Source organism: Anoplopoma fimbria, chromosome 5 (assembly GCF_027596085.1).
Source record: "Anoplopoma fimbria isolate UVic2021 breed Golden Eagle Sablefish chromosome 5, Afim_UVic_2022, whole genome shotgun sequence".
Lineage (NCBI taxonomy): Eukaryota > Metazoa > Chordata > Actinopteri > Perciformes > Anoplopomatidae > Anoplopoma > Anoplopoma fimbria.
Window position 1 is genome coordinate 5,093,910 of NC_072453.1, and position 25,871 is coordinate 5,119,780.

Genomic DNA, 25,871 nt, shown 5'->3' on the forward strand with positions numbered 1-25,871 from the left:
GGCAACAATCGAAAACTGCTGTTCATAATAGTTAATTAGTTAATTTTGATGCAGTTAAGTAACAAATTTATCATTATGGTGACCTCACGTAAATCACAACAAAGCTTGCACAGCTCCAACCTTGGCAGGCCTAATAAGATAAGATAAGATAAGATAAGATAATCCTTTATTAGTCCCGCAGCGGGGAAATTTGCAGGCTTACAGCAGCATAGAGTTAAAGTGCACACAAGAGACATAGTAAAGAAAGACAAGATAAAAATAAAAATAAAAATAAAAATGAAAAATAAAAAATAAAAATAAAACAAGTATTATAAATAAGCAATAAAAACAGTAGAAAAACACAATAACTGAAATATAATATTTACAGACAGAAAAAAAAACTATATTAACTATTATTGCACAGTGTTTTTATTGTCATGTAATCAGTCACACAACTGAAAACACCTGTGTGGGAATGCTGGGCTTTAAATCAGTTAATCATATTTTATAAGCTGATAATGTGTTTTGTTTGTGTTGTCAGACAAATGTAATGGAGTACTGGAAATTGGACATACTCAATTAAAGTACCCAAAACAGGTACCCAAAAATTGAGTGAATCTTACTTATCACCACTGTTGTGAATATATTCAGGTTATGAGCCAGCAGCGCCCCCTGCTGGACGCGGAAGCTGCAAACACCTGCTGCCGGGAGAAGAGCCAATGAGAGTGAAGAAACAGCGACACTTCCTGTTTCACCTAGCAGAGACATTGTGATGTGAATATCAGAGGTGATGAGACCTGCTATGCTTTAGACAGCTGTTTTCATTCATTATCGCTCGCTGGATGGACGGCGGTGACGCCTGCGCCTTGTGACTGTTTATGAGAGGAAGCTCAAGGTTGGTGTGTTTGGTGTTAATTCGCTATTTCCAGATGGCTTAGCCTGTAAGCCTGCACCAAGAGCAAGCGGAGTGTCGTCAAAGCCTAAAGCTGTTTTTATTATGCAGTTGGCGTTTGTTTGTAGCATTTACAGCTTCATTCACACCTGCAGTGTAGTGCGGCTAATGTGTAGCACATTGCTAATATGCAGCTACATACCTCATTATACTGTAATACAACACCAACAAATAAACATATTGCTGTTCATTTGACTTCAGCGACACTGTGTCCCTACTGTCAGAGTCTATGTATCTGTTGTTTGATTATCATATTATTACTATTATTATCATTATTGTTATTATTATGAGCTGGATGTATACAGACTGTAGGTGACAGGGGATACGCCTTTTAGCAGCAGCATCCCTGCCAGTTACGCAATGTTGTGAAATGGACACCACTTGGCATTTAGCAGTCCTCGCACAGTTTGCTGTTGTCATTTCACATTTGCCATGCAGGCTTAGATGTTATGATGACATTGTCCAGGATGTAGAATGAATGGGTTTGGGTCGTGGCCCTGAGAAGTGGAGCAGAAGTGGTGTAAACAAACAAAAGAGCACAGAGAGCCTGGATCAGGTCCACCTCAACACATGACCCCGATTGACATGTACAGCTCTTCTGTTATTGTTTCACATATGGTGCTGTATGTATGAATGCCTCAGTAGTAAAACAGGTGCACAGGTGTAAATGATCCTGGTATTGTTCATGTTGACTGGCTGACTGTTGCACAGTCATGGCTCACTTGAATAGAACACAGCTATCGTTAGCAATGTAATGTGTGACACCTGTGCTCTTCCTGCTATGATAAGTGAAAGTGAGTGCATTAATGTCCCAGGGAGTTGTGCTGTCTCATACCATGAGATCTCCATGGAAGAAGAGACATTTTATCTGTATGGGACCTTGCCGGCTAAATGAAGGATAAAAAAAAAAAAAAAAAAAAGTGAATCAAATTTGATAAACAATCTCTCAATAACCCCTGGGTTGCAGAGGTCGTTAGTTTTTATCTGTTTATTTCTCCTCCTACCACATCAAATATTTGTGTAACACACTTTAAATGTATGCTTTTTGTATGTTATTTTATGACCAAATGCATTCAATGCATTCAATGAATTCTCTTCATCATAACATTTCAGCTTATAATTTATTTATCTGTCCTTGTAGGTCTATTGTCTGTCAGCATCCGTCCTCCTTAACCTTTTTAATCCTGCTGAGACCCATTGGGTCCATTATAACAAGCACTTACAGTACCAGTCAAAAGTTTGGACACACCTTCTCATTCAATGGTTTTTCTTTATTTAAAAAAAAAAAAATTCTACATTGTAGATTAATATTTAAGACATCCAAACTATGAAGGAACACATATGGAATTATTTGGTAAACAAACAAATGCTCAACAAACCAGAATATGTTTTATATTTTAGATTCTTCAAAGTAGTTGAATGAGAAGGTGTGTCCAAACTTTTGACTGGTACTGTAAATCAACCTTGAATTTCATTTTAGATTCAAGCCATCATCACAATTTTTTTCAAAGATACCATTTGGAAATGTGTGTACAATTAATACCATGATATCCTGAATAGTATCATTCATTTATATACTTAATGATGCAGTTTTTAAAAAACGGTGTATTTTGTTTGAATATTATTTCCAATTACACACTGGAACTAACAGATACAGATTATATACTTGATATCGTCGTTCACTGTAGAGGGAAAAAACATGTTGTTACTTTAAGGCCACATTATCTACATTCACCCCTCTCTCTTCTTCCTGTTCCCCAGGTTCCCGGTCCAACCATGCCCGTCTCCCTGCTGTGGGCGGTGGACGTGTACGGGCGGGTCTACAGCCTGTCCACGGCGGGGCAGGTGTGGGAGCAGTGTCGCGATGCCCAGATGGAGTTTAAGCGGGTGACGGCGGCTCAGCAGTGCTGCTGGGGCATCGCCTGTGACAACAACATCTACCTGAATCTCCACGCCTCTGACCTGCCGGTCCGCTACCAGGAGGAGACCTACGAGAATCAAGTAAGTCTCTTCTGGAAGAATGGAAGCAAAGATCTTTTTTTCCCTCTCACTAGGCCTTCATATTTTTCTGTGGCTTTCCTTGTTTTCTGCATAACATATGCTGAGTAAAATTGAAAACATGGAATTCCCCCTGAGTCTTGTGATAGATGTGATTGAGTTACTGAAAAAGAAAGAGTAACATCCTCATACAACAGTGTCCCACTTCCTCTCTTGCTACCTCCAGCACACACTGTCAGCTGTGTTCGTTCACAAGCACAGGAGAACTACAATGAACAAGATTTTAAGCAAAATACCACACAGTGAAAGAATACTGTTTATTGAACTTGAATGGCCGACTAGGTTAATGCTTCCTGTAAATGACCATCAGGTCGTGTGTACATTAGGCCAATACTGGACAGTGGCTGTTTTGTGACTTCCTCTCCAGGGTCAAGTGCTCTTTGGTATTTTCCAAATGAGGTCAAATTGGGGGAGAAGGCAATGGGTTGGATTGTTGGGTGCAGCCATGGGAAAACAATTACTTTTGCTTGTTTTAACCCTGTGTGTTCTCTAACATGCCATCTCTGTCCGTCGGTCTGTCTGTCTTTCTGTCAGCGATGGAATCCTGTTGATGGTTTCTCAGAGCGATTGTTGCCAAGCGATCGCTGGCAGTGGAGTGATGTCACAGGTCTGCAACACCAACCTCTGGACAACTTCCAGCTTCCCTCCACTAGCTGGGAGTGGGAGGGCGACTGGTACGCGGATGAAAACTTAGAGGGAGAGCCCACAGAGAAAGGGGTGAGTGTCCAGTTATTGTTTTTGTTGGCATCTCCCTACTTCAGCATCAGTGTCTGTCTTTTTAATCCCTGCCTTTTTTTTAATGATTGAGGTGTTTGTTTCTGCAGGGATGGACCTACGCCATTGACTTTCCCGCCACTTACACCAAAGACAAGAAGTGGAACTCCTGCGTCCGACGCAAGCGATGGCTCCGCTACAGGAGATACAAAGCCATGGACACCTGGGCTAAGGTGGGTTATACAGTGTGTGTGTGTGTGTGTGTGTGTGTGTGTGTGTGTGTGTGTGTGTGTGTGTGTGTGTGTGTGTGTGTGTGTGTGTGTGTGTGTGTGTGTGTGTGTGTGTGTGTGTGTGTGTGTGCGGTAAAGAGGCCTTTTAAATTAAAGAGGTTTTAATGCAGTCAGTGGCAGTTTGCAAAGACAAGGACATGGGGGGATAAACACATTACATTCTGTCTCTTAGCAACAAATCCAGTGCATTTGTCTGATAAGCCATATTTATCTCCAAACGTGACTTGGAGACAACTTTTGGGTCTTAGTGAACAAAAATTGCCTGTGTGTAAAGCTTTCTGTTCGTTCACCTGCATGTCTCTTCCTGTGTGTGTGCTTACAGATCCCCTCACAGCAGACGACTCTTCCAGATCCTTTCAGTGACATCAGCTGTGGAGGTTGGGAGATCAATGAAGAGCCCAGGGGCCGTCTGTCACTGTGGGCTGTGTCCCTGCAGGGCAAGGTACAGCTCACACACACACACACACACACATGCAACACCCACCTCAGCCTAAGGCATCCATGGCATTTTGCTCGTTTCGTTTTTCGTTTGTCCAATCTCTAATGGTTTTAAGATTTTATGTTATATACACAAACACACATATAACTAGGATGTATGTGTTTGTGGGTCAGTTTTATAATTTTTTTGACCTTTTGCCCATATCAAGGTCACACACACACAGTCATGTCACGTCGGATTAACAACTGCATTTGCTTGATGCTTATACATTTCTCTTCCTCATTTACTGTCCTGCTATCAATCTTGATTATCCAACCCTCCTTATCTCTCCAGGTGTGGTTCAGAGAGGGAATCTACCACCAAAACCCTGAGGGCTCCTTGTGGGAGGAGGTTCCTCTCCCCGGGGAGGTGGTCCAGATCAGTTGTGGCCCGGGGGATCTGATCTGGGCGGTGCTGTGGGAGGGGCAGTTCATTGTCAGGGAGGGCATCAGCAGAGACTGCCCCAAAGGTAAACAGGCTCACTGGTGGAGGGACGATGTGGGTTGTGTGTGACTGCGTTTATTGTTTGTATTGAGAATAATACTTCTTGCATGTCAGGTACCTCCTGGGTGGTGGTGGACTCTCCCAGTCCTGATGTGGGAGCCACACATGTGGCCGTGGGAATCAACGTTGTTTGGGCTTTGACTAAGGACAACAAAGTAAGAAAATTCTGTAATGAACATTATAACAGACACACTACATGATTGGAATGCTGCTGCAAACAAATACCAGCTGCCTTTTAATAAAACTGTTATCCTCATTTAGTACTATGGTTTTCACTCTAACAGATGTGTGTTATGCTAACGTACACTTTTCTCCCCCCTCTGCTGCTTTGCCAGGTTTGGTTCAGACGCGGTGTGAACTCCCACAATCCTTGTGGCTCCGGCTGGATCAACATGGTGGGAGAAATGATCATGATCAACGTAGGACTCAACGATCAGGTGAATTCCAGCCACATGATATCACACCTTGCGTAAAACTGTGAGGAAGTAACAAATGAAGTACCTTATTTTCTGTTGGTTGCGGAAGCATTACCATATGGCTTTTAGTGTGAAGTTATGGGATGTGGACATATTTAAGTGAACCTATTGTTGTCGTGTGTAGGTGTTTGCTATCAGCAGTGAGGATCGGGGTGTTTACTTCCGACAAGGTGTGACCTCTAGCGAACTGAGTGGGAAAACCTGGAGGGCCATCAGCGTCCCCCGAGACGGAGAACGATCCCACTCCAGTGCCAGCGCAAGCAGCCTGCAGAGGTCTCAGTGGACGCACGCACGCACGCATATAGACAGATTTCAGCCAACACTTTAGGGAGTGGGCTGTAGTAGTGCCACACAAATATAATTATTTGCTGTTATTACTGTTGAATTAACGGTTTTACAAATGTACTCAAATGTATATAATCTGGGGTCTGTAATCACTGGAATACTCACAGAGCAGTTATAGTAGATGACAGACCAGGCAGCAACCTCTAGGTCTTAAAAGGGAATCCTTGAGTGCCTTAAACTTGCCATTTTTCAGTTCATGAAATTTTATGATAACATTTTGGTCGCCCAAAAATCTCCACCAAAAACAAGAAGGTGATGGCCAGAACTTGAAGCTTCAAAACCGTAGTCCATAAACCAGTGGGCGACGCCACGTCCACTTATATACAGTCTATCTTACAGACATACGTTTACAGTGCAGGCCATCATGTCAACATGTATGCAATATTAAATTCATACCGTTCCTCTTTCTCTCCCTCCATGTCACAGTGCTGGATGTTACTTCTGTGGTGAGGTGCGTGCTCAGTCAGTAGCGAGTGATGTGGAATCAGACACAGAGAAAGGATCTATAGATGGAGCCAGCCGCCTCGTCGCCTCCATCTCCCCAGAGTCATTTGTTGATGCCCCGACAGACCTCTCTGACCAACCGATGGACACCCCCAAACCCCGCATCCCCAAAGTCACCAGCGACAGCTTCATCTCTGAACTCGTCTCTGACCGAGAACCAGGAAAGACATTAAGGGAGGGCGGTCTTTCAGGTCCAGCTGTTCTGGAGGAGGAACCCATCCACGGAGAAGAAGAGGTTGTAGCTCCCTGTGCTGGTGTAGCAATTTCCTCCAGCCAGTCCGGAGGGCCTCTTGACCCCCAGTGGAGTAACGTTGATCTGGAGGAGGCGCAGGGCCAGCAGGCCCAGACTGGAGCCGTAGTGGACACAGCTGACACATGCAGCTTGTCGTCAGTGGCCACATACACTCTGGCCATAGAGGACCAGTACGGGGCAGATGAGCACTCTCTGTGGGCGTGGGTCAGTGGAGGCGGCTGCTCTGTGGACAGTCACTCCCAACTCAACTGGTTTAACTACTCTATGAACGCTTCATGTGAGTTACATGAGATAGCTATCTAGTAAATGATTAGGCTCTACATTTTTTCAGATTAACATTGAATCAGTGCTTTGAAGAATTTAGTTTTTATGCACAAACTACCGCTCATGTACTGTGGTACGGTGGTGTTACATCATTATGCAATAACATCTGAGTCCCAGAACACACAAAGAGAGGATTTTCACATAAAATCTGAGCTCCAAGGTTAAGGCTAGCATGACTATATTTTATTCTGTGTCTGCAGGACACCCATGGTGCATTTAAGGCAGCAAAAAAAATAAGTTTTTCCTTTCTGTCCTTCCCAGCTTTGGTCCAGTCAGTCCAGTCCATGAGTCTGTCGGTCACCCCGGCCCAGACGGCAGCCTGGCGGAGACAAATCTTTGAGCAACTCAGTGAGAGGACCAAAAGAGAGTTGGATAATTTCAGACATTACGAACAAGCCATAGAACAGGTACTCTCATTATATTTAGAAGACGAGACCTGCCCAACAGCAGGATCATCAGGATATCTATTCTTTTTTTCTAACTTCGGTCCTTATTTCTGTCTGGATGCAGTCTGTGTGGGTGAAGAAGGGAACCATGCAGTGGTGGAGAGACTGGAAGCCACACAAGTGGATAGATGTTCATTTTGCCCTGGAGCAGTTCTCAGGACCAGAGGGCAACAAGGACGGCATCCTCTTCATCTATTACAACTTTAATGAAGAGAAGAAGGTGAGGTCGATATTGTGTGGATTTGATCAATACCACACTACTAACGTTTCATAAGCCTTCTCGAAGGAAATAGTTGTTTTCATAGTGTCCAGGTCAGATTGTCACAATGACTGCATCTGTCCTCTGGCAATGGAATGAGGCATCCAAATGAATCACTATTGCTTTTTTTCTTCTTCTTTTTTTTTCTCTATTTACTTTCTATCTATTTTTTTTCTCCTCTTCCCTCTGCTGTCACTCTCTCCAGTACTTGCATGCCTTTATCAACGAGGTAACGATCCTGGTTCCTGTGCTAAATGACTCCAAACACTCTTTTGCCATCTACACTCCTGAGCGGACCAAACAGAGGTGGCCGATCAGATTGGCAGCAGCCACAGAGTTAGAGATGCATGACTGGGTACGTATGGATACTGCACAGAAAACCAAAATGGTGCATACCAATCTCCTAGGTCAGTGGTTCTCAACCTTTTTTCAGTGATGTACTCCCTGTGAAATATTCTTTCAGCCAAGTACCCCCTAACCTGCGCAAAGCATTTTTGGTTGAAAAAAAGATGTAATACACAGCGCTCTGCCATCAGTGTCTGATTTATTAAACTGTCAACACTGACGATTGCATTGTTGCATTGAATTCAGTTTATGAACTTACACTTATATTTTATTGAATATTTATTAAATAACTATTTTTAAAGGATTTTTGAATGGATGCTAATTTAAATATATATTTTTTAAATCTCACGTACCCCCTGGAGTGCCTTCACGTACCCCCAGGGGTACACGTACCCCCATTTGAGAACCACTGTCCTAGGTGATCTAGATGCCCACATGATATGGACACATAAGAGAGCATAAGATATGCCTTTATTGATCCCCATGGGGGAAATTCGGGTGTTGCACACATGCCTACCATTTCCTTTGCATTGCCTTCTTTCTGTCTTTTTTTAATTTCGTTATCTCTCTTACTCTCTCCCTTTCCGACCCGATCGGTCTGCCTTCACCTCGTTCCTGATCTCAAGCTGGCGTTGTTGAGTGACTCCTGCTGCAACTCCAGGGGGATCCAGGGTTCTCCCTCTAAACAGGCCATCTGGTCCGTCACCTGTAAAGGAGACATCTTTGTCAGTGAGCCATCTCCTAGTCTGGAGGCCATGCCTTACCCGACCCCCTGCGACCAGATGTAAGAATAAGAATGACTAACGTGCAGTGAAAAAAAAAAGGTTTTCTTTTTTAATATTTGCCATATTGTTTTATATATCTTAATTACTCAGCCTTTATGAAGCATTTATTCCTTTGTGCAGGTTCTGGCGGCAGGTTGGAGGTCACCTACGCATGGTGGAGTGCAACAGTGTTGGCATAGTGTGGGGGATTGGCTACGACCACACTGCCTGGGTCCACACCGGGGGCTACGGAGGAGGCTTCTCTCAGGGACTGGCCAGCTGCACAGATAACATTTACACACAGGTGGATGTCAAAAGTGTCTACATCTATGAGAACCAGAGGTGGAACCCTGTCACCGGCTACACCAACAGGTAGACTGTTTGCTTTGGGCAACGATGAGATTCAACTTCAAGAGGGGAAGTTTGTACTTTCACCACTGACATTTTTGAAATACATGTGCCCACTTTTTATCCGTTGAAACTGTTCTAGATTGCCAGGTTAATACATACTGCCACTCTCTTAACTGTCACTGCAGTTTTTTGTGTTTTTTGAGTTTTATGAGTTGGAAGTTTTTACATAAGCAGAGCAATATTACATTTCATTTTTTTCTCCAAACATCTAAACCTTTACCATAACGCTATGATGTGACAAACAAATCGAAATATTACTACTAGAGCATGGTTCGATTTAAAACACAAAGTCACACATGACTCATTTTGAGTTTGTTTTATTCTAGAGGGCTCCCTACAGACCGCTACATGTGGAGCGATGCATCAGGACTACATGAGTGCACAAAAACAAATATGAAACCCCCCTCCCCTCAGTGGACATGGGTGAGTACAGCTACACACACACACACACACACTTGGACAGGTATTCTCAAAGTGGGGTCCATGAAAAGTATTTGTTCATTTAAAGTCTTCAGACAGATCCAATGGTTGAAAAAGATTGAGAATCGCTGCACTAAATGCCCTGTTGTGATCTGAAACTGGTCCTGTGGTTCACAGATTGTACGCTAACCTTCCATACTGAACAAAGTATAAATACATCGGCTTAAATTATCATGGACAAGGTGTGTAGCCAGAAATACTGTCGTGTTCACAGTGTTTCACTTCCCATATTGGCTGTTTACAGGTGTCTGACTGGGCTATTGACTACAGCGTCTCAGGGGGGACAGACAGAGAAGGCTGGCAATATGCAGCTGATTTTCCAGCGTAGGTTTCATTTACCATTCTTCGGTTATTTGTACTAACTATGCTGCCCTCATAGTTATGATACTTATTAATATTTTCCCGCAATGTGCTCATTCCTCTTCCTCATCTCTCAATGCAGTTCATATCATGGCTATAAAACGCTGAAGGACTTTGTGCGTCGCAGGCGATGGGCCAGGTACCTATAAAAAGCAATACTGTCACACATGTGTTTGCACAGCAGGTTGACAGTGGTCTGAGAGTCTGATAGTGCACTCCACATCTGCAGTTTTTGTGTGTGTAGATTTTATTTTAAAGTCAACAAAGGGCAGACCGATCTAGGAGACAGAGCAGAGAGAAAGGTCTGGTCAGTGTGGGGAAATATATTTGATCACCAATCTGTAAAAAATACTTAACAAAATGTTTTAACATGCTAATCACCGGTAGTTTTGAATGTCTAGCTAATATGAAATATACGGAGGTGCTGGACACAATAACGGAGAGTCTTTACAAGCCTCATCATCTTTTTATGTCTTACAGATAAGATACAGTCAGCAAAAATAAAATAAAAACACGTCCTAAGGAAAACTCAAGCCATCATACACCAACATCTCTCTTAGTTGAACTATATTCACTTTGTACCAGTGATTAAAGAATGGAAACATTGTACAGCACAACTATGGAACAAAAAAACTCCAGTTCCTAAGCATAAACACATAAAATGAGGCTTATGAATCTATTTCTCCAGTGCATTCTGGGAGGACTTATCAATGGCTTCTTTTTGTCACATGTCATACACAGATATTGCGATTAGGGAGCACCTGTGAGAATTGTGTTTTTTTTTTCCTCCTGCATAGGAAGTGTAAACTGACCACCACAGGACCCTGGCAAGAAATTCCGCCTATATCACTGAGTGATGTGACCATCCTGCCTTGTGCGGCTCAGAGTAGCGTGGACGTGGTTCCTCTGTGGGCCATCAGCAACAAGGGAGACGTGCTCTGCAGACTGGGAGTCACCACACTGACACCTGCTGTGAGTAACATTTACTGCACAAATACAGACACCCCATGAACAGGTTTAACTCAAGCTGGTGAGTCAGCCATACATTTTCACAACCATTTTCCTGTTCTCAGATCCGTACCAAATTGTCCTTCCCTGCTTTTAACTGTGTCTAGGATCCTTTTCTTATTATGTCCTTTAGTCCTAATGGAGGCTTTTTTGTCACAGTTATCATTCATGACTTTGATACAAGATTCAGCGGGACATCTTTTATGTCTAAATCTTGTTGATTCTTGTTGAACATTATAAACATTGCAAAGATGCCTCCAGTGAAGCTGCAACAAACTTAATTATAAAAATACTTGGGAGGAAATTGTTCTGACATCCTCTTGTTGCTCACTCAGGGATCCTCGTGGCTCCACGTGGGAACGGACCAGCCTTTCAAGTCCATCTCCATCGGGGCTGCCAGCCAGATTTGGGCCATCGCAAAGGACGGTTCTGCCTTTTACAGGGGATCTGTCTGTCCACAGAGCCCAGCAGGTCAGCAGGAGAAACTGGGTGTCATTCCTGCATCTGTCCCGTTTAAATCTAAAACATTAAGATATACCTAAAAATGAGGAGAGTTAAGGACGCAATGTGTCAGCTTCTGATCCTGCAAACAAAGATGAGCTTCACTTCTACAGTATTAAGTGCTGTGTCTCTCTCTGCAGGAGACTGTTGGTACCACATCCCCTCCCCGGCCAAACAGAAGTTGAAGCAGGTGTCTGTCGGGAGGACATCGGTGTTAGCTGTAGATGAAAATGGTAAAAAACGACTGCATTCGTATTTAGAGCTTACCCTAATGCAAATATTGATTTCAATAAGTAGATACCTGATATTTATTTTTTTATTTCCTTTCCAGGTAACCTGTGGTACCGCCAGGGTTTGACCCCAAGCTACCCTCAGGGCTCCAGCTGGGAACATATCTCTAATAATGTTCGCAAGGTCTCTGCAGGGCCTCTGGACCAGGTCAGTACCAGGGACAATGTATTTTCACTGTTGATCTCCTGTTGTTATTGCAAGCCATAGATGTGGATGTAATAGTCCTTTTATTAGTTATATCAACAGTCATGACATCTGTCAATTTTATATTCTATGTTGTATGAAGCAACACAGTAAGACTGTGTTTGGCGAACATGAGCATGCTTTTGGCGGTTTATAGATTTTAATGCACATCATTTTTTGGGGCATTGAAGTTCAGACTTGAATGTGAGTTGTCTTTTTTATTATGTTGAACTTCTTACATGAAAGTATGCAGCTTTAATTAATGATTCAGAATATATGTCTCGAAATTGATAGAGTTCCGAATGTATGTGTCAACAAATGATTCCACACTAAGAAGTGCTTCTTTGAGATAATAAACAACCCTTTAATGTTTTTGATTTTTGTTGTTTTGTTGTTGTGGGGTAGGTGTGGATCATAGCAGACAAGGTGCAGGGCAGCCAGAGTCTGAGCTGTGGAACGGTGTGCCATCGACTCGGGGTCCAACCTGTGGAGCCTAAAGGACAGTCGTGGGACTACGGTATTGGGGTAAGGCACCAAAGAAACCAAACTGTATGACTGTGTTGTCAGGGTATTAAAAAGTCTTGACTCTAATTGGCAAAAGTCTTAAATAATGCATGTTGCCTCATGTAGGCAGTAATGTTAGTATACAATGTTTTTTTGTAGATTACAGGCTTTCAGGAGGACGTTCAATCCTTTTTTTGTGCATAGAGCCAGACAGTAAATATGTTCACTTGCAACAAGCACAAGTACCTGGAGGTGATTTTTCCCGCTCTTCCTGTCTTTTAGGGTGGATGGGACCACATCACAGTGAGAGGAAACTCCATGGAGCCGCCCCGCCTCCGTCTTCCCTCTCTAACAGCCCCAGCTCCTCAGAGCCCGATCCCAGTCAGGAACACAGAGGTCAACGGCAACGCTGTGGGATGTTAGACACACACACATAGACACACACGTACTGTACATAGCCACCCTAAACCATATTACCTTTGTAGTAATATGCAGTTTGTAGTCTATAGTTCTTGTTTAAAAAGTACTTCTTCTTTTAACGCTGGAGTAGCAGAAATGATAATCCAATTTCAAACTCTAGAGGACAACCTTTAGTCTTCACTGCAATCAGTGTAAAAGAAAGTTGTGACTTTTGGACTTTCAGAACTATCTCTAAATGCTGAATCTTTCTCGTTTTCTCTGAAGACAATCGATAGTCAATTTACCAGAATGTTAATTTATACTTAGCTGGCATACTTACGGGCATTTCTGTCTAATTTGTTTTTGGTCATTGGCATTGAACTTGATGGTCTTAATGCATTTTCCTTATTTATTCATCAGGTCGTCATATTTCCGTGGTTTTCTTTGTATATAGTGTTCTAAATAAGGTTGCTTAGCTGCTGAACTGTCAGCTCAAGGGCTGGTAGTGTATACAAAATAAAAATAATGTTAAAATTAGCCTCTGGAAACAGTAAAAACTGATAACAAGATAGAGCAAGCAGGATAATGTTACAGGCGTCACAGACTGCTTATCTGACACACGTGTACGATTTTATACCACTACAGACTGCAGCATCTGGATTTCCCCCATTGGTTTCTAATGTCACAGCTTTCTGAACGGACTTGCGATGCCTTAATTTGGGTGTATTGTTTGCAAAAATCCAGTCAATTGTTTGGAGCCAGAGAATCCAATTTAGAGTAGTGAAACCCAGGCGAGAAGCAAACTGAGTGTGAAAGGCTGTAAATCAAGGCAAGCGACCCAAAACATACTTTTCTGTAAGCAGTTCTCTGCTTTATTGATGAAACTGAAACCCTCACACCTAGTAAAAAAAAAAAACTACTGTGTATTTTTCAGGAAGTTTATGTTTTTCCCATTGACTTCAAAGCACTCTTGAGTGTTTTTTGGAACCAGCTTGTAGCAGCTGTAACAAGACCTGCACTAGCTTTAATTACCTGTGGTGGTTGCTGCTTGCCTTGTACAAACAGTCAACTGATGTTTTATAAGGATTTTAATGTTATTTTCTTAAAAAAATGTGATTATTTTTATGTTGTAATGGAGTACGTGCAATGGTTAACAATGTAAATAAGGGAATCATGTGGATTACTTGAAAATGTCTTGTGGTTGAACCTTCCTCTTTAGCAGGAGAATATTTGCATGCTCTACTTCCTGATGATAGTAGAATGACTGAGCAATTAGAAAAAAACGTTTAAAAAAAAAAACACTATTTTTTTTATAAGTCTGTAAGATATTAATAATATACAAGTAGTACAGTAGTTGCTGCAATGATTCAGGCAACCATTTATGTTAATGGTTGGCTTAATTCCCCCATTTCATAATGTACTGTCTAAATATGATATTGTCAATGCTAAAAGTGTACAGAGATCTGTCTCTTTTATCTGTGTATAACTAACATCATACTGTCAGTGCTATTGACATTGTGGAGTACTTTTTTCTCAAGTGTTGTGCATGGTCAAAGTAACAGTCCTTGTCAATAAATAAATGTGTTTATTGACAATAACTCACCCAATAGTTTCTCCTGATCTTTATCACGACATGGAGACATGAAAAATTCAAATAACACACACTTTAAATATCATCTTTGCCCTCCAGCTATTGGCGCACAACCTGTAAGAAGACACATGGTCTGAAATTGTCCTCTTGAGCAAACACACTTTCTATCTTCAACATTTCAGTATTCAGGCATTTCTTTTCCTCCTCGATGTGACAGTTATGACTAGAGGCAACGCTCAGCAGGTTTCTCAACAGAAAAACACACAGAAGATCATAAGATAACACAAAGGAGAACAAGTTCCTGCCCTGGCTCAAACCGTAGAAGATGAGAAATAAAGAGACAGAATGGCGAAAGATTAGCCCTGAGTACAATAACAAATAAGTCTTCATCACTCTTCATAACCACAATCCATCTGCTCTTCACCTTCCAGTCTGCAGTCTTTTTGTATGCTTTGTATATTGGTGCTCCAATCGTTTCATACTTTGCATGAAGTTCTAGTCTTGACAGCCCACCTTTATCTTTGGTCAAGCATGGTTTGAATGTCAGAGGTCTATGATCTGGAACAGCACCCATTTCCTGCAGAGAACCACTTCTGAGCAGATCCCAGAGCAGTGCACCTGAAGGACCTGGATATGGTTTGAGATTTGGCCCTAAAGCTCTTCCCCACACCTCTCTCTGCCTTGGAGACTGGTCTCCAGACCACCTTTCAGCCACTGTTAGCTGCGCTTGGTGAAGCTGTGCATGTGGTTGAGGTACTGGGTGAGATCATCCTCCCCATCCTCCTCCAGGTGCTGCTGGTAGCACTGGAGCAGCTTGGCGGTGCTGGCCTCGGACGAGACCCCTCCAGCGGGCAGGCACTCCGCTGACAAGTCCACGACGATGGTGGTTAAGGCTTTGATGTAGTTCTTTGCCAGGGTCAGTGTCTCGATTTTGGACAGCTTCTTGTCGGTGTTGACGTGGGGGATGGCCTCACGCAATGCTTGAAAGGCGTTGTTGAGTTTGTGCATGCGCTGGCGTTCCCTCTCGTTGCTCTCCAGTCGCCGGACGCTTCGTTCCTTGGTGCTGGAGCCGTGCTGCCTGCGCCGCCGGCCTCCAGCTCTCTTTCGCTTGCCGTCCCCGCCCCTTAGCGAGCCCCTCCAGGAGCCGCCGATCCGGACCGAGGCCTCCGAGCCCTCCTGCTCACTGGAACCTGGTTCTGGTTCTGTGTCAAGTTCTGGCTCTGGGTCAGACCAGGACCTCCTGGATGGTTTAAGAGCCTTCCCTTTGGACTTCATCCTGTGGCCTCCTTCACCTTTCTCTCTGTGACAGTGTAGTTCTCACAGCTTCAACAGGCCTGGAAGAAAAGATGGGACTGTTAGAGAAAGGAAGAAAAACTTTGTGTTTCTGAAGTATACAAAAGTGGCATTTTAACAAGAAGTATTTAAAAACAGTCTCCTCCCAGTCAGCAAGTAATCCCCAATTCCCTAACAAGCCTCTTGCCAAGTCAAACGGCCCAGCATCCTGTTGTATCTAATCGTCCTCTTGCGGTGTGAAAACTCCATGATGTTAGCTTTTTAATCTTCGCCTCCCTTATCCTCACGGCCCTGCGATAATGCCCATTTCAAGGTTACACTCACAAAAAACACAGAGGCCAGCCAGCACTCAGTTAACTCACCTCCATTTCTCTTTCTAACACCCAGTAGATGTTTAGCTTTAAAAAAAAAGGGTATTGATGAATCAACTTCTTAAAGTCAGTTGAATTTACTCTAGCTTTAGTTGAATGTTTACCAGAGTAGGTCCACAAGCAATGGAAATTTCTAAACCATATTATCAAATAGGGTAATGTGCTGAAACGGGTAAAAAGTTTCAGATAAAGCTGTTTTACATAGATTAGGGACACAATAAAATGAGGGAAAAAAAAAACCTCCAGGGTAATTCCCCAACAGCATCCCTCTCATTATTTTCCTAAACCAAGTATATCACCCAAACATTAGTGTTAGAGACTAAACAAGCAAAAGTCAGTTTAATTCACTGTAGTAAATGATAGCAGCAGCCATTAAAGTGAATAAAACAGCTGAACTAAAACATGTAAAAAGCCTTACCGTGGGAGTTAAACTAATTTTCCTCCTCCTCAGTGTTTACAGAAAAATCGCCACCATGCAGCCGGTCATTCAACGCACCATCATATAAAGTAAAACGAGCGGAGTGAGCAGAAGAGCGTCGCGGTGCAGCAGACACACACACACACACACACACACACACACACACACACACACACGCACGCACGCACACACACACACACACACACAAACGCAGATAACTGTCACATGCGAGCTACCTGTAACTGACCGATGTCCACGTCGCGCTGCTCAGCCAATCAGAGAGCTCGCTCACTCCTTCCAGCTCTGTGCGCTGCCCAAATGTCCTGCACGATGTCACAAAACTACAATGAATACTCAATTTAATTTTAACTGTAGAGTCCAAAATGGGGCGTATCCAAATAGAAGAAGAAGGAACTTACTCAAATGTATTTTTTTCACCATTTTGTGTGATGGCCTAGCAGTCGGTGATGGGAAAAGTATTCAGATAAATAAGACGAAGTGAAAAATAAAATACTATACATACTGTACATTATACCTGTAAAAGTCCTTTATGAGAAAATGTCAACTCATTTTAACTTTGAAATGAGTCTAAGTATAGCTTTTTTAAAATATTGGGTATAGTTTAATCTGTATCAATGCATCATGATGTATAATCTTATATAAAATGTTTTTGTGTAGAATCTAAATACATTATTAAATACATGTAGTAGTGTAAACAGTACAATATCTTTCTCAGAAATGAAGTGGAGTAGAAGTATGAAGCAGCATAAAATGGAATTAAAGTACAACTGCCTCAAAAGTACAGTACTTACCATAGGCTACTTACTTTTGTGCAGATAATCAGCATCCTTCCAAATGTTATTATTATCATAGCATCATATTACCACTATTGTGTTACATCATCCATTAAAAGACTCAAATTTACACTATTACCAATTTTTGGCACATTTTATAAGGGGTTTAATGAGATGCCAGAGTCAGAAACACTACTTTATTGTTTCTCGTCGACTCCTTTAACCCGAAGCAGTTAACATAATTTCCATTGTGGCTTATCGCCTTCCACTGCTTCATTTGAATACAGTCCTCCAGGCTACACCTTAATGTATAGAAGCAGAGCCAGGTCTCATTTAAACTTTGTGAGATTGTTTACCTTTTACGAGACAAACTGTTTTAAACGTTTGGGAGTAGACTGTGGTTTTCCTAGCATAATACAGATAAAACTACCGCACAACCAGCACAACAAACAAGGAAAGAACACAAGTAATCTCATTATCTTTTTGAATAGTCACCCACACAACCCTTACCCTTTTGCATGTGTGATCTGAGGTAATTCCACCATGTCTGTTTGACCTGGGGGTCCAAACACAACTGTTGGCAGTTTGGATTATTTGCCCTTTCCTGCTGTGATAGATAGTGGAGTGGAGTCAGGGTGGTGTCATGGCAGTGGATAAACTGACTGAACATTCGTCTGTTTCACAGCATAGTTTATATGGTGGTAGTCTGAAGTCGTTTTAAAATGTATTTAATTAAAAGTAACAGGTCTAAAAACATTTTAAGAAAAGTGTCTACAGTTCTGCTGACTGTTTCTATCATTTTTTTTATTTTGTTTGTTAATAGTTGACCATCTGCTATCATATATTAACTAACAGTTCTTAAATGTTTCAGAAATGCATTCAAATATTCTAAATGTAGTTCTAATGCTAATGCTAATGTTGCCAATGTTAGTCGTCTTTCTAAGTATGTATACATCACCTTTATAATGATTTATAAATTTTAGAAATGTATAACTGATCGAGAAGACATTCCTAAATATTTTACTTTAGTTTACTCAAACCAAAATCATGAACTTTAGGAGCCACACTAAGTTAAAAAAATCCATGACTAAGCTAGCAGCTAGCAAGAGCCACTTAACAAGAAATGTAATGTTAAAACATAGCAACAGTAAGTAAAATATTTAATTAATTTATTAGGGAAAATGTGTAATAGCAAATTTGTGAACTTTTTGAAAACAGAAGGAAACATCAGAAAATACTTGAATGAAGTCAAAGAATAAGAGTATAATTTAGCCATATTCAATATTAGCCTAAGAATATCAAAAACATGGAACCACACCAAAACAGGTGTGACGCTCCCAGCTCTCAGAGCCAAACACTTTTAGGTTTTGGTGTCCTTGAACAGCCTGTGTGTGTGCATGCGTGTGCATGTGTGTGTGTGTGTGTGTGTGTGTGTGTGTGTGTGTGTGTGTGTGTGTGTGTGTGTGTGTGTGTGTGTGTGTGTGTGTGTGTGTGTGAAAACTAAGACTGGTCCTGCCAGGTTCACTATTTCCTCCGCAGGTACGCTGTATCTAATCAACCAAACCTCGCTTATGCTGGCTCTGTGGAAACACTATCTTTAACTTTTAGTTTGTTCAGTTTCTGGCTCCATTGGCCCTAAGGCTTACACTGTTTATTCAGTCACAGCCGCTGATAAATTCTGAGCTGAATACACTTCAGTAATGAGGCAAGCAAACAGGGCCTCCACAAGTACGCTCTGTTTAAGCAAAACAAACTGTATCAACAACATATACCACTCGTTTTCCAGGTTTTACCTGGAATTTCTCTAAAAAAAAAAAAACAGTTTAATGATTAAATGTGATTCAAGACACAGATGACAATTTATTAAATTGAATTTACTGTAATTGAAAACATCATGTTTCCATGTCACAGCTCAGGTCCAAGGACACAACCTGGCATGAAGAGTAGCTTCCAAAGAGGTTTTGCATCTGGAATGGTACCAACACTGTTATGCAACTCATCATAGCCTGTGGTCTTTTCATACCAACAACTGTGAAAGCTGAATGCACTGTCACACAGTCCTGCGTGGCTGTGATGTCATGAACGGCAGGTGCTTAGAATCCATTTGGAGCAGAGAGAGAGAGAGAGAGAGAGAGAGAGAGAGAGAGAGAGAGAAAAGCCATTAAAATCCGTGACTCATCATAAAAAGAGGAGGGAGGTGGGGAGATGAGTTAGAGGTGAAGAGGATGAGATCCGGACGATTAGTCAGTTTTTCCATGAGGCGAAGGCCGACTGCCTGAGAGAAAAACAAGTGTGGATGTCACAGTGGGCCACGGCGACAGTGAGGTGGCCTTTGGTTGACTGCAGACGATGGGATGGAAAGGCTGCATTTGACCACCACGTGTCATAAACATCAGCACCTACGACTCAGTGTGTGTGTATGTGTGTGTAAATAACTGCTTATCTCACAGCTCAAGGTCTGACTCTGTGACATGGGTGAGGAACAGGCAGGTTTGGGACAGAAAGAAACGTTGGGGCAGAGAAGAGCTGCTCTGTGTCGGCGGGGACACGGTGTGCTGCTGAGAGTGTCTGACACACTGAAAATGGCAGTTCTTCTCCAAAGCTGAAAAGTCATCTTCCCACTCCAAGCCTGCAGGCAAAACACACAATTAGTGACAACCAAGTGTCAACAGCATCTGGGATTAGCAGGATTTACATACACCAAAGTTTGTTAGCCTTTGTAGTGTACCGCCCTGATCTTGTAGCATTGTCAGGGACATTTTAGGCTTAAGTCGTTAGTTACATAGTTAAATAAAAAAAAAATACACATTGTAGATGAAGTTTGAGAGTCAAGATATTACCTTATTCATCAATAAAGGACAAATTTATTTATTTTTACGAAAGTATGTATAAAGTTCGAAAAATGGTATACCAATAATCACTTCAGTAGAGTTGCAATAACACACAGTGGTCCCCATTTCGAGGGAAATTCTTGTATAAATTGTATCATATTATTGGTGATGAATTATTGTTTAAGCAGCATTTTACTGTTGTCGCTGGTGATGGTGGAGCTAACTGAAAGTATGTTATACACTGTTGGATAGTTTAATCTACAAGGATGCATCATATTTTATGAGCTTATCATATATTCTGTTTGTAAAATATTGAGTTCTAAGGCTACTGGTCACTATATTTGTGAGATGAATATAGTCCAGTCAAAAGGTGAATATTTCCCTCTGACTTGTAGTGACTATAAAGTGAGATGGAAGTACTCAAGTATTCTTAATCTACATTAATAGAGTTAATGTTTTTTGATGCTTTCCAACAGTGCAAAATGGTCGGCCCTGTTAAGTTTAAACACTGGATAAAACATGCAGAATCACTGGTATCGTCCTTTAAAATACTACCACTGTCTTCTAATGTGATGTCTGGCAGAGATGTGTAGGCCTCAGAGTGCAGCTCCAAGGTGGGACTCTCCTAAGAATAGTAACAGTGGGAATTAAACAGGAAACAAAGGCAGTGTCATTGCCTTGGTTTGGATTAATAGAGTGGTCCATAAACCCACCATGCTGTAGTGTAACAGACAACAGGAAACATTACCTGATCAAACAGGTAGACCATGACGTCATCCTCGAAGGACACACTCTTCCTCTTTTTTACATTCGTGTCGCTCCCAGACAACTCTCCTGCAGTGTGGATATGACCCGATTTCAGACGACTTTTAAGGTTGTTAAAATTGTCTCTGATAACAAGTGCATGTTGATTCCTGTTAGAGTTGTTGGTGTTTGGACTGGGTGCAGCACTAAACACATTGTTATCACTGATGTGCCAGCCAGTATCCCCCATAGATGTCCTACAATCCTCAGTGTAGCAAATTTCATCAAAACGTTGCAGCGGTATGTCCTCATCACAGAAAATGATGAACCTATCATGGCGATCCATTGTAACACTGTCCTGCTGGGTCACAATGTTTGGATTGTTTTTGATTAAACTAAATAAGTTGTGCATATTTAAAACAAGTCTAGTCCGTGGGGCCTTCTTTCGGCGCTCTGAGACGGAAGAAGCTAAAGAAGTGAGTGTTGAACGATGGGGCTCCTCTGGAAGACAACAAAGGTGAGGGGAGGTGGAGAAAGGTGAATGTTGCGGCACCACATTTGATCTGCAGTCACGGTTTCTCCATAACTGAGATGCTGCACTTCCTCTTTGATTAAAGATGCAGGTGATGGCCGGCAGCTCTTCATCAGCCTGGATCATCTCACCAGCTGATATCAACAGCTGGGTCTCTTCATTCCTGTATGATGCATAACTTGTATTATTGGCTATTTTAACTGGTTAATGTTCATCATCTTGTAACAAACAAGGAAATTAAATTTTTCAGAGCTTAACTGATAATACCAATACTTATTTTTGTAATATTGGCCATTGCTCCTCCTGGTAAAAGGCCCTTTTCACTGAATACATTTTGTAATGTCACAGTACGAAAAGCAAAAAAGTAACACCTGTGCTTTTTCTGCTAAGACAAGTCAAAATGTCTTCTGTGAAAAAGGCCTGTGATATTATATTACTTACCAATAATGGCGGAGATATGAGACAGAAAAGAACTTTTTTTTTTGACGGCCAAAACTACAAAAGTAACACCCATGTTGTATAAAGCAGAACTAAACTTTACAGGCATGACTGTTGTTATTATGTGGCAGTAACCAACTTAAAGCGGCTGTAATCGATATTTTTACAATGTAACAGTGTGAATGGAGGGTTGCTCTTAGATGAACCTACAGAGAATTATCACCACAATATGCAGCTTCCCTCAGCTTTTCTGAGCTTTATAGTGAATTAAAGTTTGTTGTTTATCTACGGTCCACAACTTCACTGTTTTGTTCACTCTTACCGCTCTCATAGCATAATTTATTCGCCACACAGTTTTAAATGGCACCAGCAGAAGTGGCAAATGTCACTGGCGACATGCTGTTTGCAGGTGGCATATACCAATAAGAGTCTTTGTGTCATACCAATAGTCAACACTGTTGGTGGCATATACCTATATCCTTTAAAGATGATGCCCAACACTGAAAGTCAATTACATGTTTTAACTGACTGCTTAGTGCCTGGCCAAAGGGTACTTGGTTGTGGTTGGTGTACTTTGGCTGGCACTTTGACCTGAAATTATATGTAAGCTTTGTCTAAAAGATAATCTCCTTCTAAAAAAAATATAATGCCATGACAATGTCTTCTTTCTCTCTTTTTTTTTTTGGATCCATTTGACATTTTTAAGAGGTCTGCTGCAGTTCACAGACAGCCCTACAGGATATTCTAAAACTGATTCGTCAGCCTTTGCGAAACCACTCATACAAGATGCATGCACACGCACACACACACACACACACACACACACACACACACACACACACACACACACACACACACACACACACACACACACACACACACACACACACACACACACACACACACACATTATTTGACCACTCACTCCTGAGCCTGAATAAATATCGGGGCCCATCCATCCTCAGTGACGAAGGCAATAGGAAACTTTCACCGCTCTGCAGTAACCTAGCAACCGCTGGATGAGTGACTCAGGAGAGGAAGAGAGGAGCTGACTCACAGCAGCTGTGACGTAAAAGATGTAAAAGGACACACACATACACACACTACTGTATGGTCTCACACACACACACACACACACACACACACACACACACACACACACACACACACACACACACACACACACACACACACGTATGCAGTAGGCCGTGAAGCCTGTAAACTGCCCTTTTTTCGGGTAAATTAACACCTTGCCGTGTAACAGGTGGAGAGGCTCAGGGGAAAAACAGATAGCAATCACTTTCAAACAACCAATGCACAAACACACACAAAAATCCCCACATAACATTCAAAGCTTCCACAAATAACATGATAAAAATCTAAATAATACCTTTTCTTGATTCCTTTGTCACTGCACCTCCTTTTAGAAATCCAATCTAAACCATCTAATGATATCACCAACGTAGCTCCATCCCTGAAGTATTTCAACTCTGTAAAACAGAGAGAGGAACATGTCTACCATTTGATATTGCCCCAAAATATTGCTGCATCATGACGTTGCAAAATGTGTTGCAACACATTTAATCTATCTGCGTTCAACCACGCATGACACCAGCATATTTATTTTCCTACCTTGCATTCTGCGAGCCCCACTCATTCCCAGGGCTTTTAGTGCAGGGCAGACGCCTCATTCAGGGCACGAAAAGAGACAAGCTAAACATATGGGAAGAGAGAGAGGAGATAGAGGGATGCACAGAAAAAGAGAGGAGGGGAGGGAGGCATCGGACGGGAAAGAGGGTGACTGAATGATGGGGGGGATAAATAGGGGGAGTAGATCGGAGGAGGTATGTGGAGGTGAAAGAAGAGTGAATGAAAATGATGAAGAGGAGGAGAAAGGATGTGAGGACAAAGAAAGGACAAAGCTCTCACATATACAGCACACTCCCTGGAGGCTTCCGGCCTTTCTGCAGCAGCAGAGTGCAAGATGGGGATCAATAACTCATCTGGTCTAATGTAACACAACTGCCTGCCTGAACCAGGAGAGTAGCAGCAGAGTGGATGTCACTGTGACACAGAGAAGAGTCTTAATAATATTAACATTAATAAACATATCTTATGGTCCCCATGTTATGAGCTCAGAATAAATTGCAGGATTCCTCTGGCTTGTTGTTTAATATTTGCGTAACAGGGTTGTCTTGTTAGGAGCTCTGTTTCTACTCAGGACCTCTTCTATACATTTATAAAGTCATAACTGATAGGACATAACTCCTCATCACTTGATAATTATAACTCATTGTGAAATGGTTCCATAACACAATTAAAATTCCTATACATACTCAGTAACAGTATAAACTGTGCATTTCTGATTTGTCATTGTATTGAAGTCCTGGAAACTTGCTTTAATTATTCTCAATAGAAAGATTAGTGCTTACAATATAGTTACCATCAGACAGTTATTTTGGCGATATGGAGATTGTTGGTTCCCAAAGATCTTAAGGAACCGTATGAATGGTTGTTCGAAGATTTTTTTCTGCCTACTGTTTACGCCACAGTTATGTGTTATACTGTATGATTTTGTCCCAGTCATTTTGTCCCAGTCATTTTATCCCGCCTTCGATATGATTATTATCATTTAGTTTGAATACATCTTTAATGTGGGATTGACTTGAGTTCAGGCTTAAAGAAGACCGCAATCTCTTCTGATTGTAAGTGATCATTTGGATCATTACAATTAAGAAATGAAATTCATCATACAAAAATGAATATATAGTTGCTCCTTAGTCAATGTTTTAGCTGCATGGTCTCACCAGATGCAACAGTGAGCATTGGCTCCCTCTAGAGGTTCAAAGCAGAACAGCAGGCAGCTTTTGTCAGCACAAAGGCAGAGAGGGGAACTGCAGCTGATGCTTGTTCCCAGGCCATCTCCACCAAAAACAAAACTTACCAGGTAATGACGCTTTAAATATTTGGCTGATACATATAAATTGGCAAATCGTATAAAATAGTGATATGTTAATTAAATATTTGGCCCTATGTACACTTTTAACTACTATTGTTAGTTTCAATAATGTAGCTATAGCAAGGATTAATAATATAAACAGATATACAACTGCTAATGCTGCTACATCATGACTACTGTTGTATATATTATCACTACTACTATTGTCCCTACTGCTACTGTACATGCCCCTATACTTCTGCTGCTGTGGCTGAGTTGTTCTGTTGTATTCATCATCATCATTATTATCCTGATATAACTTTCAAGCACCCACATTTATTAGGAATTTCACGCTGGTATAGTCCTCCTCTTGGCAACAAAATCACTGATGCTGGAGTTCTACTTTACACACCCAGACAGCATCATGATGTTGTTCCCAGGAGGCAACAATGTCACCATTCAGTCCAACTCTGCTCCCCGAGAGAGGGGGAATGAAAGAGAAAAGAAAGGTGCTGAAGCAAGAAGAGATGGAAGAAGAGATGGACAGATGGTGTTTCCATTCAGAATGAGTGATTGCATTTATTTTCTTCTCATTTTGTTATTGGCCACCCTCCCCCTTCCCGTCACTTCCCCCCGTACAGACGTCCTCCGAGGCAACGTGTCACCCCAGCAACTTGCACCCATGGAAGGCTATGAGGTCGTCCTGGTGCACTCTGTCTGCTCACAGTACAGTGTTTCAGTGCAGTCAACTCTTTTTTCACTGGACTTAGCAGAACGTGTGAGGATGTGATACAGTCGCCGGAGCTGAAAGCCTTCTCACTGGCACAAAATGTGAGCTTGTACCGGCACATTCTATTTTCACATTGGGAGGAATGATTGATGCGTGCTGTCTGAGTCGCTCATAATACGATATCTCGTCAACTTCTGCACTCAAATGTCAGATGAATGAGTGGCACCTCTTTGGTTTCAGGCCATCTGACTGACTGGGTGGAAGCTGAGGAAGCCTAACAGTTGTACGTTATTATCTGCTGTGGTTAATTTAGGCACAGGAAAGCAGTCATTATCATTTAGCCACTGATGTATCTGCTCTGTC

At 41.9% G+C, this 25,871-nt stretch overlaps 3 protein-coding genes across 4 annotated transcripts; 1 reads left to right on the plus strand and 2 right to left on the minus strand.

Moving 5' to 3' along the window:
* The first annotated feature begins 733 nt into the window (after positions 1–733).
* On the plus strand, positions 734–13,366 carry tecpr1a (tectonin beta-propeller repeat containing 1a). The gene is made up of 24 exons (XM_054598776.1): positions 734–874; positions 2,693–2,932; positions 3,524–3,706; positions 3,814–3,936; positions 4,316–4,435; positions 4,766–4,940; positions 5,030–5,130; positions 5,311–5,412; positions 5,576–5,724; positions 6,223–6,830; positions 7,139–7,284; positions 7,388–7,543; positions 7,788–7,937; positions 8,554–8,711; positions 8,833–9,063; positions 9,429–9,525; positions 9,827–9,906; positions 10,025–10,081; positions 10,740–10,914; positions 11,286–11,421; positions 11,592–11,684; positions 11,783–11,889; positions 12,331–12,450; positions 12,712–13,366. Exons 2-24 carry the CDS (start codon positions 2,708–2,710, stop codon positions 12,850–12,852), a joined length of 3,633 nt encoding a protein of 1,210 aa, XP_054454751.1. The 5' UTR covers positions 734–874; positions 2,693–2,707; the 3' UTR covers positions 12,853–13,366.
* A 1,047-nt stretch (positions 13,367–14,413) lies between these two features.
* bhlha15 (basic helix-loop-helix family, member a15) lies at positions 14,414–18,005 on the minus strand. Of its 2 annotated transcripts, XM_054598778.1 has the most exons (3): positions 17,806–18,005; positions 16,738–16,824; positions 14,414–15,753 (listed from the first exon to the last, which is right to left on the minus strand). In XM_054598778.1, the coding sequence occupies exon 3, from the start codon at positions 15,692–15,694 to the stop codon at positions 15,137–15,139; it is 558 nt and encodes a 185-aa protein (XP_054454753.1). In that variant the 5' UTR covers positions 15,695–15,753; positions 16,738–16,824; positions 17,806–18,005; the 3' UTR covers positions 14,414–15,136. The 2 variants fall into 2 exon arrangements, with proteins under 2 accessions (XP_054454753.1, XP_054454752.1); XM_054598777.1 differs by lacking the exons at positions 16,738–16,824; positions 17,806–18,005 and adding an exon at positions 16,502–16,661.
* A 1,178-nt stretch (positions 18,006–19,183) lies between these two features.
* Positions 19,184–23,877, minus strand: LOC129091498 (uncharacterized). Its single transcript, XM_054599153.1, has 5 exons — positions 23,473–23,877; positions 23,231–23,330; positions 20,875–21,565; positions 20,682–20,751; positions 19,184–19,924 (listed from the first exon to the last, which is right to left on the minus strand). The coding sequence occupies exons 1-5, from the start codon at positions 23,495–23,497 to the stop codon at positions 19,740–19,742; spliced, it is 1,071 nt and encodes a 356-aa protein (XP_054455128.1). The 5' UTR covers positions 23,498–23,877; the 3' UTR covers positions 19,184–19,739.
* Between the last annotated feature and the right edge of the window lie 1,994 nt (positions 23,878–25,871).